This window comes from Odontesthes bonariensis, chromosome 11 (assembly GCF_027942865.1).
Source record: "Odontesthes bonariensis isolate fOdoBon6 chromosome 11, fOdoBon6.hap1, whole genome shotgun sequence".
Classification (NCBI taxonomy): Eukaryota; Metazoa; Chordata; class Actinopteri; order Atheriniformes; family Atherinopsidae; genus Odontesthes; species Odontesthes bonariensis.
The window spans coordinates 4,955,582-4,973,731 of NC_134516.1; the positions used below are offsets into that span (position 1 = coordinate 4,955,582).

Genomic DNA, 18,150 nt, shown 5'->3' on the forward strand with positions numbered 1-18,150 from the left:
AATAAATTTACCATGGAAACATCTGCAGATATTCTCTTTAAAGCTGCTCAGAACTGAACTAACTCTGGTTCTGCCTCAGATTCTGGGTTTATGTTCATGTTGGAACATATTTCAGTGAATCTCTGCAGCTGTTACCATGGAAACATCTGCAGATATTCACTTTAAAGCTGCTCAGAACTGAACTAACTCTGGTTCTGCCTCAGATTCTGGGTTTATGTTCATGTTGGAACATATTTCAGTGAATCTCTGCAGCTGTTACCATGGAAACATCTGCAGATATTCCCTTTAAAGCTGCTCAGAACTGAACTAACTCTGGTTCTGCCTCAGATTCTGGGTTTATGTTCATGTTGGAACATATTTCAGTGAATCTCTGCAGCTGTTACCATGGAAACATCTGCAGATATTCACTTTAAAGCTGCTCAGAGCTGAACTAACTCTGGTTCTGCCTCAGATTCTGGGTTTATGTTCATGTTGGAACATGTTTCAGTGAATCTCTGCAGCTGTTACCATGGAAACATCTGCAGATATTCCCTTTAAAGCTGCTCAGAACTGAACTAACTCTGGTTCTGCCTCAGATTCTGGGTTTATGTTCATGTTGGAACATATTTCAGTGAATCTCTGCAGCTGTTACCATGGAAACATCTGCAGATATTCACTTTAAAGCTGCTCAGAACTGAACTAACTCTGGTTCTGTGCTTATATCCATGTTTTATGAATCTCTGCAGGTTTGTGGACTCTGTCTACAGCAACGTTGAGCTTGTTTGAGCTTGTTTGAACTCATCTGAACTGTGTTTCCTGTGTCTTTCCTGCAGGGCATGCTGCTGAAGAGGAGCGGCAAATCCCTCAACAAGGAGTGGAAGAAGAAGTACGTGACGCTGTGCGACAACGGGCTGCTCACCTACCACCCCAGCCTGCACGTAGGTCCACGCACACTCATCACCGAGCCTCTTACCGGCTCTGAAATATGGCTGCCCTGCTCTGAAACATGGCTGCCCTGCTCTGAAACATGGCTGCCCTGCTCTGAAACATGGCTGCCCTGCTCTGAAAAATGGCTGCCCTGCTCTGAAACATGGCTGCCCTGCTCTGAAACATGGCTGCCCTGCTCTGAAATATGGCTGCCCTGCTCTGAAACATGGCTGCCCTGCTCTGAAACATGGCTGCCCTGCTCTGAAACATGGCTGCCCAGCTCTGAAACATGGCTGCCCAGCTCTGAAACATGGCTGCCCTGCTCTGAAACATGGCTGCCCAGCTCTGAAACATGGCTGCCCAGCTCTGAAACATGGCTGCCCAGCTCCTAAACATGGCTGCCCAGCTCTGAAACATGGCTGCCCAGCTCTGAAACATGGCTGCCCAGCTCCTAAACATGGCTGCCCAGCTCTGAAACATGGCTGCCCTGCTCTGAAACATGGCTGCCCAGCTCTGAAACATGGCTGCCCAGCTCTGAAACATGGCTGCCCTGCTCTGAAACATGGCTGCCCTGCTCTGAAACATGGCTGCCCTGCTCTGAAACATGGCTGCCCTGCTCTGAAACATGGCTGCCCTGCTCTGAAACATGGCTGCCCAGCTCCTAAACATGGCTGCCCAGCTCTGAAACATGGCTGCCCAGCTCCTAAACATGGCTGCCCGCTGAGTTTCTGAGCAGAATCTACTGATCATTGGAGCTGAACGGGTCAGAAATAAGAGAATACCTTTAGTCTGCACATAAGCTGTCTGCATAGAACAAACTAAGGCTGCAAAGTCTCACATCTTAGAGGTTAAAATCACCAAATATCAGACTTTTATCAGCATTTCTCCTCAATCCTTGGATGGATTATGGTGATAGAGATGTCTCCTCATCGTAGGAATGTCCAACTTTTAAAGTGATGGAATAACATGGTGGGAAAAGGTGCCATCGAGCGGGACGTTAAAGGCTTAAAAACCTGTTCAGAAGGTTTGGATCTGGACTGCTTTTAAAGCTCTCTGTAGAGTTGGTTACGCTGGTACCTACATTTAGAGCTGGTTTTCAGCTGGTTTTCAGCTGGTTTTGGACTGTTATTGACTTTTTTTTGTTTTGGACCGATCACCAGCTTGGTTTATGGAACGGTCTTATAGTAGAATGTGGATTTGGTTGTAGATGTTTTTCTCTATTTTCTTAACCTTTGGTGCTGGTTAGACTGGTCCTCACCTTGGTTTTTGGGTTTCATACTTGTGTTGTACATGGTTTTTGACTTGTTTAAAAGTAGTCAGGGTTTTAGGCTTCATTTTTCCATGTTATAAGCTGGTTTTTAACTTGGTTTTCAGTCGGTTTAATTACAGTTTTGCTTTTGCTTTTTTGTTCTTGTTTTTACTTTCTCAGGCTCTTAACATGATTTTGTTTTTGGATCAAATATTTAATCTTTTTTATTAATGTTGTGTTAGTTGAAAGTAATCTGTGATCAGACTTATAAACCCTGATATTTGCATATCATCAGTTAAGATAACTGACATTTAAGTAAAAAGGGGGGAAACTTTTTCGTCTTGTTTTGAAAATATTAACTTTTCCCAACTATTTGTTTTTCTTGAATATTTTTTCCTAAAAGAGCAAAATTTTCAGCTTTTTTATGAAACAATCAACTCGAACATTAAATTACAAATTAAAGTGCCCCTCTGACCTCACTCAGAGATCCCAGAGGTTTGGTACATTAGCGTCCCGGCATCTTCACCATCCCTGTGTTTGAGCAAGACACTCCTGCCGCCGGGGGTTGTGGGTTTGATTCCCTGTGGAGCCTCTGCTGCCTGAGCCGTCTCCACACTTCACCAAACTGCACACGTCCATCAGCGATAAGAGGAGCTGATGCAGTAAATTAGTGTTAAAACTCATCACATAACACATCAACACACACTCGTGTATAAACACAAACCCCCTCCAGCACCAAAAAGCCAGGTTTTCCTGAGCGTGTTGCATCTGCAGCTCGGGCGTCAATTAGCGTGTTTGCGGAGGCTAATCGAATGAAACTCAATCAGCGCCGCTAATTGCCCGACTATGTGCAAAGAAATCACATTAATGCCGCTAATTAAGTGGATGGCAATGGATGCCACCTAATTGGCACGAAAAGTGTCGTCTAAAGAGAAGAAGAGGAGGCCAAAAAAAGCTGAGAGAGTAATTAACTGCCCGTTGTCCTGATGAGAGTCTGAGCGCTGAGTTGTTAGGGGCTGAGAAAGAATCACCAAGTAGAAGCAGAGAGAAAAATCCGACTTTCATTTGTTTCAAATAGTTTAATCCACTCTGAACAGAAGTGAAAATACTTCAGAGAAACCAACGTGGAGGAATTTGTCCGAAATGGGTTTGTAAAACCTTCAAAATCCCTCTTCATCAGCAGACCACAGAACAGTCCAAATGAGCTGTTTTTAAGACTTAACGAGGTTTAGTACTTTGTGATGGACTAGAGTTTAGGTGGTTTCAGACTGAGTTTGGGATGGCTGAAGGTGTTGGACAGATTTTAGGCTGGTTGTGGAATGGTTTGCGTTGTTCTTTTAGATGTTTTATTGGTATTGGACTATTTTTACTCTGTTGTTGTACTGGTTTTTGGATGTTTCTGGACTGGTTTAATGAGCCGAAACCAGACTTCCTCTAAAATAAAACCAGTGATTGGTGTTGAACTCCTTTTAATGTGTTCGATGCTGTTTGTGGAGTGGTTTTAGGGTTCTGGAATGGTTTGATGAGCTAAAACCAGTTATTGGTGTTGAACTGGTTTTACACTGTTATATGCTGATTGTGGACTGGTTTTGGGATTGTGTGATGCTGTGTTTAGGCTGATGTTGACATGTTTTCAGTGATTCTAGACATTTTTTTAGTGTGACGTAGGTTTTAGGGTGGTTCTGGACTGTTTTCATGGTCATGTTGTACCAGTTTAAAGGTAATTATGAACCGGTTTTAATCGAGTTTGTAACCGGTTTTAAATTGTATAATGCTGTTTTTAGCCTGATTTTTCAGCGTCGTTACAAACTGGTTTTATACTTGGTGGTGGACATGTTTTATTTTGATGTTCCAGGTTAATTTTTTAGGCTGTCTTGGAACATGTTTTACGCAGATTTTAGGCTGTCTTTGAACATGTTTTTACTCTGATTTTAGGCTGTCTGGGAACATGTTTTTACTCAATTTTTTAGGCTGTCTTTGAACATGTTTTTACGCTGATTTTAGGCTGTCTTTGAACATGTTTTTACGTTGATTTTAGGCTCTGAACATGTTTTTACGCTGATTTAGGCTGTCTTGGATTATGTTTTTATGCTGATTTTAGGCTGTCTTTGAAAATGTTTTTACGTTGATTTTAGGCTCTGAACATGTTTTTACGCTGATTTAGGCTGTCTTGGATTATGTTTTTACGCTGATTTTAGGCTGTCTTTGAACATGTTTTTACGCTGATTTTAGGCTGTCTGGGAACATGTTTTTACTCAATTTTTTAGGTTGTCTTTGAACATGTTTTTACGCTGATTTTAGGCTGTCTTTGAACATGTTTTTACGTTAATTTTAGGCTCTGAACATGTTTTTACGCTGATTTAGGCTGTCTTGGATTATGTTTTTATGCTGATTTTAGGCTGTCTTTGAAAATGTTTTTACGTTGATTTTAGGCTCTGAACATGTTTTTACGCTGATTTTAGGCTGTCTTTGAACATGTTTTTACGCTGATTTTAGACTGTCTTTGAACATGTTTTTACGCTGATTTTAGACTGTCTTTGAACATGTTTTTACGTTGATTTTAGGCTGTCTTTGAACATGTTTTTACGTTGATTTTAGGCTCTGAACATGTTTTTATGCTGATTTAGGCTGTCTTGGATTATGTTTTTACGCTGATTTTAGGCTGTCTTTGAACATGTTTTTACGTTGACTTTAGGCTCTTTGAACATGTTTTTACGCAGATTTTAGGCTGTCGTTGAACATGTTTTTACGCTGATTTTAGGCTGTCTTGGAACATGTTTTTACGCAGATTTAGGCTGTCTTGGATTATGTTTTTACGCTGATTTTAGGCTGTCTTTGAACATGTTTTTACGCAGATTTTAGGCTGTCTTGGAACATGTTTTTACGCAGATTTAGGCTGTCTTGGAACATGTTTTTACGCTGATTTTAGGCTGTCTTGGAACATGTTTTTACGCTGATTTAGGCTGTCTTGGATTATGTTTTTACGCTGATTTTAGGCTGTCTTGGATTATGTTTTTACGCTGATTTTAGGCTGTCTTTGAACATGTTTTTACGCTGATTTTAGGCTGTCTTGGATTATGTTTTTACGCTGATTTTAGGCCGTCTTTGAACATGTTTTTACATTGATGTTAGGCTGTCTTTGAACATGTTTTTAGCTGATTTCAAGCTGTCTTGGAGCATCTTTTTATGCTGATGTTGGACACGTTTTTTGTCTGATTATTGATTGGCTTTTGTCTGGTAAAATGCAATTTTTTATCTTATGTTTTAGGGTTTTCTGGACTGGTTTCAGGATGATTGTGGACTGGTTTTAGGCAGAACTGATGTTGCATTCGTTATTAAAGCCTACAGTTCAGGGGTTTTTTGCTGATGTCGGGCTGGTTTTAGGTTGATGTCGGGCTGGTTTTTGGTTGGTTCTGGACTGGTTTAGTGAGCCTCACCTGGAGTGACCATCAGCTTTACTTTCTCCTATCTTCTGTCCAGCTGCAGAGCATCTTCTTCTTCTTCTCCTCTTTTGTCTGCTGCCGTCTCTTCATGCATCGATTGCGTCTTGGATCCTCTCACTCTTTATAGATTCATGTTTCCCTCCGTGTCAGCAGTATCCAGCTCTCTGTTCATGTTGCATTTTTCACTCTGAGAGCACAGTTTATGCATCCATTTATACCGACACACTCAAACAGCTATTAACACACTTCATTTCTTCGGCGGTAGTAAGCCGTTAATGTTTTTCCTCGCTCACACACACGCTCATCACCACCTGCTGTTGGCGTGTTTGGTCGATACGCACATCCGTCCTGGACCCTTCTGTGTGGCGTGGACGACCGGGCCGGTGATGAAAGCTCTCGGATGCAAATGGAGACTCAATTACTTCGGTCAATCTGTCGGAGGGAAGTGTGTGCGTCTGCCTCGGAGTGTGTGGAGGGTTTACCCAGCGGGCCCCTGGCTCGAGGGCTCTCCAGTGGCTTGTTAAGACGCCATCGAGAGCACTTGGCTTTGAATTGGCCTTTTGTCAGGCGAGCTGCCAGAAGGAGGCGGGAAACACTGACAGACTGAAGGTGTGTGTTGCACCACAGTGTGTGTTAATCTATGGCTTCGTGAAGTCGAAGCAAAGCGAGGATGCTTCCAGAAATGATCCCAGAGCAGCTTTTATTCATGCGTTATTATTTACAACAACAGTTAAAGTTTGCTCTGATGAAACGCTCGGCCCTCCGACCCGAAGCTCCTACGAGTCTTCTGTGGGTCACACTTGCTCTTGGTTTTTCACGTCACGTTAGACTCTTCTGAGGTCGTCTTTGGACTGGTTTTCGACCGGCTTCCACTTGTGATCCACTGTTATTTGGACTTGATTTCAATAACTGGTTTGGATTTGGTTTTTTGGTGCTTTTCTTCTCTGTTTTGCAATTCAATGCAATTCAATTCAATTCAATTCAATTCAATTCAATTCATTTTTATTTATATAGCGCCAAATACAACAAATGTCATCTCAAGGCACTTAGATAATAAAGTCCAATTCAAGAAAATTGGAATTCAATTAATTGTAATCATAATTATTCATAAAATAATCCAATTCGTTCATATAGAGCCAATTCAAAAATAAATTCCTAGCTAAGGAAACCAACAGATTGCACCGAAACTTGTCTTCAGTCCAATCTCCCCAATCTCCAATCTCTTAAATGGTTAAGATCAGTTCATTCTTGTTTTTGGGATTGGTTGTGGACAGGTTTAGAACTTTGTCTGAGGTGTTCGGTCTTGTTCTAGACTTTTTGGACAGATGGAGGCTGTCTTTCTGACCAGGTTTTGGACTGTGTGTTAATTTATGAGATATTTAAAGATAGTTAGGGCTCTTTACTTATTTTACATGTTCATGGACTGGTGTATGATTGGAACTGGTCTAAACTGGTCTAAGCTGGTCGTAACTGGTCTAAACTGGTTTAAACTGGTCTTAACTTGTCTAAGCTGGTCTAAACTGGTTTAAACTGGTATAAACTGCTGGTTTAAACTGGTATAAACTGGTCTAAGCTGGTTTAAACTGGTCTTAACTTGTCTAAGCTGGTATAAACTGGTTTAAACTTGTCTAAGCAGGCCTAAACTGGTCTAAGCTGGTTTTAGCTGGTCTTAGCTGGTCTAAACTGGTCTAAACTGGTCTTGCTTTTGGATTATCTTGGCGAACTCACCACAGTTTCTCTCGCTGGGACTCCATGATATTGGCATCTGGCCTTTTTGGGGTCAGACCTGCAGGGCGTCGATCAGTGAGGGATATAAATCTGAAGTGTCTTAAAGTCTCATCAGGGTTTAAGAATTATTATCTCCAGTTTCTAACGTTCACATTTAGCATAAATAACTTGTATTTGGGGGAAGAATCCTCGTTTCCATCTGTGTCCTTTCTACCCGAACACATCCTCCTCCTCTTGAGAAACACTGAAGGCATCAGAACAAAAAGCCGACCTCCCACGATGCGCTGCTCCTCTCGGGTCACCTCCGACTCTCCGCCCTCCTCAGAGGGACACCTGGGTGGGCTTTAACAAGCGCTCCTCAGCTGATCTGAACCGGAGGGGGAGCTCAGGAGGCCTCTGACCGCGTGCTGCTTGCGTTTTGGAGGTTTTGGCGAGCGGGCGGAGCCAATCAGAACCCGAGTGTTGGTCCACTTCAGCGCCGCTTTAAGGGATTAGCGTGGCTTTGTTTCCATTGTGTGACTTGGAGATTTAGAGGCTTATTATCGGGGATAATCCACTCATGTTGAGGAGATGGCTTCCCCTCACACTCTGAGAGTTTTCACACTATTTTCACACTGTGTTCACACTGTGTTCACACTGTTGTTCTACCTGTTTTCACACTGTTGTTCTACCTGTTTTCACACTGTTGTTCTATCTGTTTTCACACTGTTTCACACTGTTTTCACACTGTTTTCACACTGTTGTTCTACCTGTTTAACAGCCCACTTACCTCAGAATGACCCTGTGATTTGTCTCCTCTCGCAGGACTACATGCAGAACGTCCACGGGAAGGAGATCGACCTGCTCAGAACCACGGTGAAGGTGCCGGGGAAGCGGCCGCCACGCGCCGTGTCCACCTGCGCCGCCATGCCGAGCCCCAAAACCAACGGCCTGACCAAGGACATGAGCGGCCTGCAGCTCGGGCAGCCTGCGGGTCAGCGCCTTTTCTGTAGTTTCATCCCAAAGAAAGGCTGCTTTTTTCCCTTTCAAACAGCTTCAAACTGTGCAGAAGAAGTCGAATCACCGAGTTAAAGTCAAAACTCGACTTCTGGGGAGTTTTAAAATCTTTAAATTAATCTAATCTAATCGTTTAAAACTAGGGCTGAGCGAGTTAACGCGATATGTTAATAATAATAATATGTTAACTTACTAATTATCTAACGCCGATAAATATTTTATCACGCATTAACGCAGGTTTTATTTTGTAAAAGTCTGTTGCTCACAGGCTTTTATTTTGTAAAAGTCTGTCGCTCACAGGCTTTTGTTTTGTAAAAGTCTGTTGCTCACAGGCTTTTGTTTTGTAAAAGTCTGTTGCTCACAGGCTTTTGTTTTGTAAAAGTCTGTCGCTCACAGGCTTTTGTTTTGTAAAAGTCTGTTGCTCACAGGCTTTTGTTTTGTAAAAGTCTGTTGCTCACAGGCTTTTGTTTTGTAAAAGTCTGTCGCTCACAGGCTTTTATTTTGTACAAGTCTGTCGCTCACAGGCTTTTATTTTGTACAAGTCTGTTGCTCACAGACTTTTATTTTGTAAAAGTCTGTGAGCAACACACACAACTAATAGCAGCAAGTCATTCAAGGAAACAGACAGTGGAGCGAGGCTTCTACATAAAAACTACAGAAAGATGCTGATGTTAAAAGTGTGTTTGCACAACAAATGTTATGGCACTTTCATTCATATGGCAGCACATTTAAAATAAAACTAAATGCTAAAGGCTATACACTACTTTTGGATTCATTTTTGGATTCCGTGTACAAATGCGATTAATCGTGATTAATCAGGGAAATCATGTGATTAATTAGATTAAACATGTTAATCGCTGCCCAGCCCTAATTAAAACCTACAAACAAAAGAATCTGCTCCGTGTTGAACTGAAAGTTTAACCATCTGATCCTCCTTCAGGTGTGAATCTCATCTGAAAGGTTTAGAAACATCTGGAGTGAAAATCAGCACTTTAAAGGACATCAGGCTCCTCCTGAAAGAGCTCTAAAGCAAACAAAGCGCTGCTTTTTATGATCATGCTGAGATGTAATGTGCCATCAGAGGACACTGGATCCTGTTTGAAGGTACCTGAACTGAATCAGGTATCTAAATGACCAGTCAGAGGTGGTTTATGCCTCCTTTTCGCCTCTTTCTGACTGCAGCTGTTGATTAATTCGATTTCAGAATAAGTTCCAGTTTTTACATGTTTTACTTTCCATGGACAACAGTCAATGTGATGAGTTATGAGACAGGAAGAAGCAACAAAAGTTGCGTTTCAGTCTAAAGTACCCAGAACTTTAAGTCCATGGGACTAAAAAGGTTCCCAGCAGCGTAAAGTTCCTCTTCGACGGGCCGAGTTGTTTCTGCCCAATCAAAGCTGCAGCACAACTGAAAGCTGACACAGTCAGATCAAACGGATGCAAACATTTGGGCTCTCAGTCCTTAATTATTCAGTTTATAAATCGTCAAATCCAACGAATGTCCTCTCAAGATACTTAGAAAATACAGTCCAATTCAAGCCAATTGTTAAGGCTCTGCCTCCCAAACTGGCAGCTGGTTCCACAGAGAGGGGCCTGATAACTGAAGGCTCTGCCTCCCAAACTGGCAGCTGGTTCCACAGAGAGGGGCCTGATAACTGAAGGCTCTGCCTCCCAAACTGGCAGCTGGTTCCACAGAGAGGGGCCTGATAACTGAAGGCTCTGCCTCCCAAACTGGCAGCTGGTTCCACAGAGAGGGGGCTGATAACTGAAGGCTCTGCCTCCCAAACTGGCAGCTGGTTCCACAGAGAGGGGCCTGATAACCGAAGGCTCTGCCTCCCAAACTGGCAGCTGGTTCCACAGAGAGGGGGCTGATAACTGAAGGCTCTGCCTCCCAAACTGGCAGCTGGTTCCACAGAGAGGGGCCTGATAACTGAAGGCTCTGCCTCCCAAACTGGCAGCTGGTTCCACAGAGAGGGGCCTGATAACTGAAGGCTCTGCCTCCCAAACTGGCAGCTGGTTCCACAGAGTAATACCTCCCAACCAGGACCATTTTCTCCCATTTTCATCACCATCGGGTTAAATGGAAACCCATAAAAGATTGTGATTAAATCTGATATTAGAACATAGGAACCAAAAACTGCCACCTCGATTTTCAGATTCAAGGTAAAGTTTCAATCATCCTGAAACAAGTCCAGAAACCCCTAAAACATAAACTAAAAAACTTTACAGGACAAAAGCAAACAATTATCAGACAAAAAACATGTTCCAAGACAGCCTTAAATCAGCGTAAAAACATGTTCAAAGACAGCCTAAAATCAGCGTAAAAACATTTTCAGCCTAAAATCTGCGTAAAAACATGTTCAAAGACAGCTTAAAATCAGCGTAAAAACATGTTCAAAGACAGCCTGAAATCAGCGTAAAAACATGTTCAAAGACAGCCTGAAATCAGCATAAAAACATGTTCAAAGACAGCCTAAAATCAGCTTAAAAACATGTTCAAAGACAGCCTAAAATCAGCTTAAAAACATGTTCAAAGACAGCTTAAAATCAGCGTAAAAACATGTTCAAAGACAGCCTGAAATCAGCGTAAAAACATGTTCAAAGACAGCCTGAAATCAGCATAAAAACATGTTCAAAGACAGCCTAAAATCAGCATAAAAACATGTTCAAAGACAGCCTGAAATCAGCGTAAAAACATGTTCAAAGACAGCCTAAAATCTACTTTTACCTCCATTCTGTTCATACAGATCCATGAATGTTACTAAACACATTAAACATAAATAAAACTGGACATAATTCAAGCTGCTAATATTTCTTACATCATGCAGCCGACTGATCTGCTAATCGCCGCTCTTGTTTACACTCGTCGTCTTTTGTCCTGAACCCAAAGCAAAGAGGACTCGACATTTAAAAACAGCCTTGAAACACGTTGAACGCCTCTTATCACCTGAAGCAAGGCGCCGTAAAACAAAAGTGGATGAGCACACATAAAAGCAGCGCTTATGAAGCTTAAATCAAACACACACACACGGGGATCCAGGAGGCCCGAGCTAATAGCATGAATATTCAGTGAGCCGTACTCCATGTACTAATTATTGTCATGAATATTAATGCAATCAGAGTCGAGGCTCCACTCAGCCAGCACCAAGAAATGAGCTGTAATGAGAGAATGAGGGTGAGGCGGGGGGGGGGTGATTCAGCCGGCTGCTGGAGCACGCCGCAGCCTCGTTTGATTTAAGCAGCCAGGACGTAAGAGGCTGCTTTTATGGGCCCCCTGCGAGTCTGAGCCGTGGATGGAGGAGAGCGTGCACGCAAAGAGGAAGTGGAAGATTTGTGTGTTTGGAGGTTTTAAAATCCAACAGGGATGCAGCCAGAGAGAAAAGAAGAAGCTCTTTTTTAATGCTTCGTGCTCCTCATCACTGCACTGTCAAACGCTTAAACAGCACGATGGATCTGCACAGAGTCCGAGGCTTTTCCAGGAATGAAGGTTCATCCATCTTTAAAGGTCTGATTCTGTTCAACTGAATGTGATTGGCTGCCTTTGGATGAAAAATGGCTGTAAATGATGGAGTAAACTGGTTTCTTGCTACCTTTGTTTTGCCCTCCAGCCTCTAGAGGGCAGCACAGTGATAACCTCAGTACTGACATCTTCTCTCTCGGATCTGTGCAAATACTTTTTATCCATCAAACACCATCACCTTGTGGTTCCACACCGACTCTGTTACTGGGCAACAAAAAGCCCAAAACCAGTTCAAAACCAGCCTAAAGTCGGTGTAAGACCAGGTCCAAAACCAGTTCAAAACCATCCTAAAGTCGGTCCAAAATCAAGTCCAAAACCAGTTCAAAACCAGCCTAAAGTCACAAGTGTCAGACCAGGTCCAAAACCAGCCTAAAGTCGGTCTAAAACCAAGTCCCAAACCAGTTGAAAACCAGCCTAAAGTCGGTCTAAAACCAAGTCCAAAACCAGTTGAAAACCAGCCTAAAGTCGGTTTAAAACCAAGTCCAAAATCAGTTGAAAACCAGCCTAAAGTCAGTCTAAAACCAAGTCCAAAACCAGTTGAAAACCAGCCTAAAGTCGGTTTAAAACCAAGTCCAAAACCAGTTCAAATCAGCCTAAAGTCAGTCTTAAACCAATTCCAAAACCAGTTCAAAACCATCCTAAAGTCGGTCCAAAATCAAGTCCAAAACCAGTTCAAAACCAGCCTAAAGTCGGTCTAATACTAAGTCCAAAACCACTTGAAAACCAGCCTAAATTCAGAAGTGTCAGACCAGGTCCAAAACCAGCCTAAAGTCTGTGTCAGACCAGGTCCAAAACCAGCCTAAAGTCGGTCTAAAACCAAGTCCCAAACCAGTTGAAACCAGCCTAAAGTCGGTGTAAAACAAAGACCAAAACCAGTTGAAACCAGCCTAAAGTCGGTGTAAAACCAGTTGAAACCTGATTCTGTTGAACTGAATGTGATTGGCTGCCTTTAGATGAACAATGGGCAGTAAATAATGGAGTAAACTGCTTTAGATACTCGTGTGTTTCGCAGTGATGACCTCAGCCATGACCTTCTCTCCTCTCTCAGGTTCGGTGACCAGCAGCTCGTCGGCGTCTCAGATGGCGAGCGGCGTCAGCTTGGTGTCCTTCAACAGCCGCGGCATGGAGGGGATGCACCAGCGCTCCTACTCCGTCTCCAGCGCCGACCAGTGGACCGACGCCACCGTCATCGCCAACTCCGGAGTCAGCACAGGTCGGTGATGTAGGGACGGAGTCCACACGTGCAGCTCCACACCGGGGCTCAGTGGGCCTCACGGTGGAGCTCAGTGAGGGGGCCTATCATCTGTCTCCCATTGATCCACCTGCCACAGCGCTAATGCTGCCTTAACAGTTTGTCAAGCTAATGGACTGCGTTTACGTGTGTGTGAGAGACTTGAAGTGGCAGCATTACCTCCTGAGGACCAAACGTGCACACACACAAACGTGCACACACACACAAACGTGCACACACAACGAGCGGCAAAGACTGACAGCTGTCAGGCTGTGTGTTGTCCTGATGACAATAAGCTTAACTGGCAGCTCAGTTGTCAGTCCTACGCCTTCCAGCCTTCCTTAAATAACGTTTAGAGCTGTGAAATGTTTTCAATTGACTCCCAGGGGCCCCACACATACACCAACACATACACCAAAACACACAAATACACACCAGTGTTGCTAGAGTTGTGAGGACACTCGTTCATCGCCTCGGAGGATCCTTAAAAAACAGATTCATGCTAAATTAAGACATTATGATAAAGTCATGAATCCTTAATTCAAAGGTTTTCTGAATACCTCACACTCTGTAGTCTCTTGTTTTATGATTCGATCCTAAATCATCATGAAACTAGTTCCAAATCGGTTAAAGAAGATTAAAAGCAGTTTAAACCAGCCCAAAACCAGATTACAATGATGCTGAAAACCTGCTTAATACCCTCCAGAAAGTTTCTAAAACCAGTTCAAAGGTAATCTAAACGCACCCCCTAAACTGGTTTAAATTCTCACCTAAACTGGTCCAAAGCCGACCCAAAACCAAGCCAAAGGTTGAAGACAATCTTCCCAAAAAGAAATAAAACAGGGTTGAATTCAAGCTCAAAGCCAGTTTGAAACCAGCCCAAAACCAAACCTCGAACCAGTTTAGAGTCCAGTCCAAAATAGCCGAGGCCAGACACAGAAGCTATTCTAAAACCAGCCCAAAACTGAACTGGAAACCAGAGAAACATTTAAAAAACAAGCAGATAAGATGCAGCTGTAGGTAAACCCGTAAAGGCCACTTTCTTCTTCTCCTACTTTGAGTTTTACAGCACAAAAGGTGTCTTCTTCTTCTTCTTCTTCTTCTTCTTCTTCTTCTTCTTCTTCTTCTTCTTCTTCTTCTTCTTCTTTTGTTGAGTCCAGGAGATGGAACCCACAGCAGAAAACAATCAGAGGAAGACTTGAGCTGAGAGGGTGGAGGTGGGGCCGGGGGTGGAGGGCCGGGGGTGGGCTGACGTGGATGGAGCGCGGCTTGCAGATGGGAGCGCCGTTAATCCACGGCGGTTAATTGCGCGCTCGGGGATGGCATCTTGTCAGCAGAGATAAGTTGTCACATTTTCCACTTGAGCTGAGACTAAACGATTGTAAAATAAGTTATGGCCGTCCTTGGGGCTGTCTGGCGTTCGGGGACGCGGCGGCCGGCGAGCGCTCGCATGCGTGTGTGTGTGCGTGTTTTTGTGCAGATGTGTTTCCGTCCACACACAGATACACACTGCGCCATGTCACAGAGCTGCTGCGCCGTGATATTGATGGAAGCTGAATGTTATTTTATTCTGCCGCTAGTCACAGCTGTCAGCAGCTGCCTGAAGAGTGGAGGCCAGAGAGAGAGACTGCACTCCCTGCTCTGATAGCCTCGCTCGCCCCCAGCTCCCATCCTGAACACGGCTCCGTGTCGTTAGGGTTCCACCACGTAGGCTTTTCAGGATGATATCCTTTAAAAATCCCTAAATGTCACGGCGTTTTGTGCCTGTCGGATTTAACCAGCATCAGATTGCTGCTAACCATCCTCACTCTGTAACAACACCAGTCCAACGGCCAGAATCTTAATAATAAGCAGAAGAAAAAACATAAAACTCAGTCTAAAACACAGTCTCAAGCCGGTTCAAAACCAGTCTAGACTCAGTCTAAAACGTTGTCTCAAACCGGTTCAAAATCAGTCTAAACTCAGTCTAAAACATTGTCTAAACTGGTTCAAAATCAGTCTAAACTCAGTCTAAAACATTGTCTAAACTGGTTCAAAACCTGCCTAGACTCAGTCTAAAACATTGTCCCAAACCAGTTCAAAACCTGTCTAAACTCAGTCTAAAACATAGTCTCAAAGTAGTTTAAAATCAGCATAAAGTTTGCATAGAGAGGCTTAAAACCAAAGCTACGCTGTAACCATGTCTAAAATCAATTCCTATTCCAGTCTATAACAGAAATCAGCACAACAAAGCGCAAAAACTATTATAAAACCGATCCAAAACTAATCCAAATTCATTTTAAAATGAGTCCAAAATCAGACCTCAAACTTATTTAAGACAGACTTGAATCCACTCTGAGAAGTCCAAAACCAGTTTAAACCTGTTCAGAATCTGAAGCCCCATAACTCTCGCCAAAAACCAGTCCAAATCAAGTAAAAAAAAAACGTTTAAAACTGGCATCGGAGCCCATTAGTCCACTCAGGAAGTGACAGCACGGCAGATTGAAATTCTCTCTAAGGCTGTGTTCGAAACCGCCTACTGCATACTACATACAGTATACTGCATACTACATACAGTATACTGCATACTACATACTTCCATACTGCATACTCATCGATCAGACAGTATGCAGAGCGTTTACCCACAATGCATTTCGCTCCTGCCCGAGCCGAAATCAGCCGGCCTGAAGCTGATTTCTCTTAAGCTCTAAACTCTGTAAACTTTAGCAACATTTGAAACATTTTCAGGTGAGAAAGTAGTCGTTTAGATCCCCAACGTGTTGAAAACCTGACAAAATACCGGCTGTTTACAATTTTGTTCACACGAATTCGGCGCTACTAAAGCTAGCCGCAGTGAGCAACGCACTTCCTGTTATTTTCACAAAATAAAATACCCGTTGCCTTTTATCATAGGGAAAGCCATTACCATACAATTGGTGCTTTTGTTTTGAAAACAGGAAGTGAACCTACCCTCGTTGTAGCTAGCTTGAAACTGCCGTTTTGAGAGGAAATGACGACCGGCGACGTCACGTTACGTTGCATCTTGGGTAGTTTGAGTATGAGTAGTAACCTCATGATGCATACCCAACATTTCGGAGAATCTAGTATGCATCCGGGAACTTAAAAAAAGTTAAAGTTAGTATGAGTAGTAGGAAAAGTAGGCGGTTTCGAACACAGCCTATATGTCCGTCGTATCGGTCGTAAAACTCGATTTCAGCGAACTGTGTAAACAACATGCCGCCTGCTGCCTTCAGGTTTAGACGCCACCTTCGTTCTGATCCAGATGACGTGTGTTTGAATTCACAGACACGGGCCTGGGCGACTCGGTCTGCTCCAGTCCCAGTATCTCCAGCACCACCAGTCCTAAGATGGAGCCGCCGCCATCGCCGCACGCCAACCGCAAAAAGCACCGAAGGAAGAAGAGCACCAGCAACTTCAAAGCCGACGGCCTCTCTGGTACTGCGGAAGGTAACTCCATCCCACCCCCCCTCTCGCCTCACACTTTCCCTGCCTGGGTGGAACAAATCCAGCCCCCCGAAGAGGTCTCAGAGCCCCGATTTCACATGAACCTTCAGATGTTTACACCCCACTTAGACACTACTCTGTCACATTGGAAGAATTTGGGACCCGGGTTGGGAAACGCCGTCATGTGATCGTCTGAGACTCCTGACCTCCACTGGGAGGGAAGGATCTATCCATTGTAACATTCTGTCAGCCCTTCATCCCTCCACCATGTTTGACTTTCTTCTTCTCTTTAAGTCTGTGAACAGACGCGTGTTTACATGCACTGTGATAATTCAGAAACCAGATTCAATATTTTGGTAAGATTTACCTGAAAATAACAGCATTAGCTGTAGCATTGGGTCACGCACGAAGAAATCTGTTCCCCAATTGGAATGAGGTTTCTTTTGGTTGCACTCTGGTTCTTAAGGTGCATGTAAACACATGTAAACACACTGAGTCTGTAACAGAAACTCAGCCAGCTGGGAGATGCTTCAAGGTTTTCCAAAAACTAAGTTTAAAACCAGACCAAAATCCTTCCAAATCCACGTAAAGTACGGATTAGTTTAAATACAGGTTCAAATCTGTTTTAAAACCACACGCACAAACCAGTTTAAAACCAAGTTCATGAGTGGTATTAAACCAAACTCAAAACTGGTTTAAAACCAAGTCCAAAATCAGTTTAAACTTGTATTAAAGTTAAAAACTGATTTAAAACTAAGCCCAAAACAATGCCAAGAAGTGGTTTTAAATCAAGTTCAAAAACCAATTTAAAACCATCTCAAACCTGGTTCCTACCAAAGCCAAAAAGTGGTTTTAAAATAAGCCGAAAACTGGTTTAATACTGAGTCAAAAGGAAAAAAAGTCTAAAAACCAGCTTAAAATAAAGTATAAAACCAGCCTAAAATTATATAGTTTTAAAATCATATCAAAACCAAGTGATCTGGTGTGAAACCAAATGTGTTTACCAGTTTAAAACTGAGTTTTGTCTCTACTTCAAAACCAATTCCTAAACGGGTTTAAAAATCAAGCCCAAAATTAGCCAAAAACCAAGTCCAAATCTATTTAAAGACGTCATCTACAAACCAGTTGAAAACCAACTGGTATTAAACCAAGTCCAACATTCGGTTAACACCAAGTCGAACACCAATTTAAAGCTAAGTTTAAAAAAAGAAAAAAAGTCGAAAACCAGTTTAAAACCAAACCCAGACCTGTTTTCGACCAAAGCCAAAAAGTTGTTTGTAAACCCCAAAATCTGTTTAATACCAAGTCAAAAGGAAGAACAAAGTCTCAAAACCAGTTTAAAACCAGTTAAACCAGTTTAAACCAGTTGAAAACTAATGAAAACCAGTTAAAACCAGTTGAAAACCAGTGAAAACCAGTTTAAAACTAGTTGAAAACCAGTTAAAACCAGTTGAAAACCAGTTGCAAACCAGTTAAAACCAGTGAAAACCAGTTAAAACCAGTTGAAAACCAGTTGCAAACCAGTTAAAACCAGTGAAAACCAGTTAAAACCAGTTGAAAACCAATCAGTAAAATAAACACCCTCGATGGAAAGAAAAGTTAGAAAAACGTCCTAAGATTTGGAGAACGTTCG

General features: G+C 42.8%; 1 protein-coding gene across 6 annotated transcripts in view; it reads left to right on the top strand.

Moving 5' to 3' along the window:
• Positions 1 to 18,150, top strand: part of agap1 (ArfGAP with GTPase domain, ankyrin repeat and PH domain 1) — a 234,564-nt gene that overhangs the window by 173,656 nt on the left and 42,758 nt on the right. For 4 of the 6 annotated variants that reach the window (XM_075477312.1, XM_075477313.1, XM_075477308.1 and 1 more), the window contains 4 exons: positions 813 to 917; positions 8,131 to 8,299; positions 12,891 to 13,055; positions 16,359 to 16,520. In XM_075477312.1, coding sequence (XP_075333427.1) covers positions 813 to 917; positions 8,131 to 8,299; positions 12,891 to 13,055; positions 16,359 to 16,520 — 601 coding nt within the window. The remainder of the gene's footprint in view (positions 1 to 812; positions 918 to 8,130; positions 8,300 to 12,890; positions 13,056 to 16,358; positions 16,521 to 18,150) is intronic. The other 2 variants (XM_075477309.1, XM_075477311.1) reach the window with 2 other exon arrangements.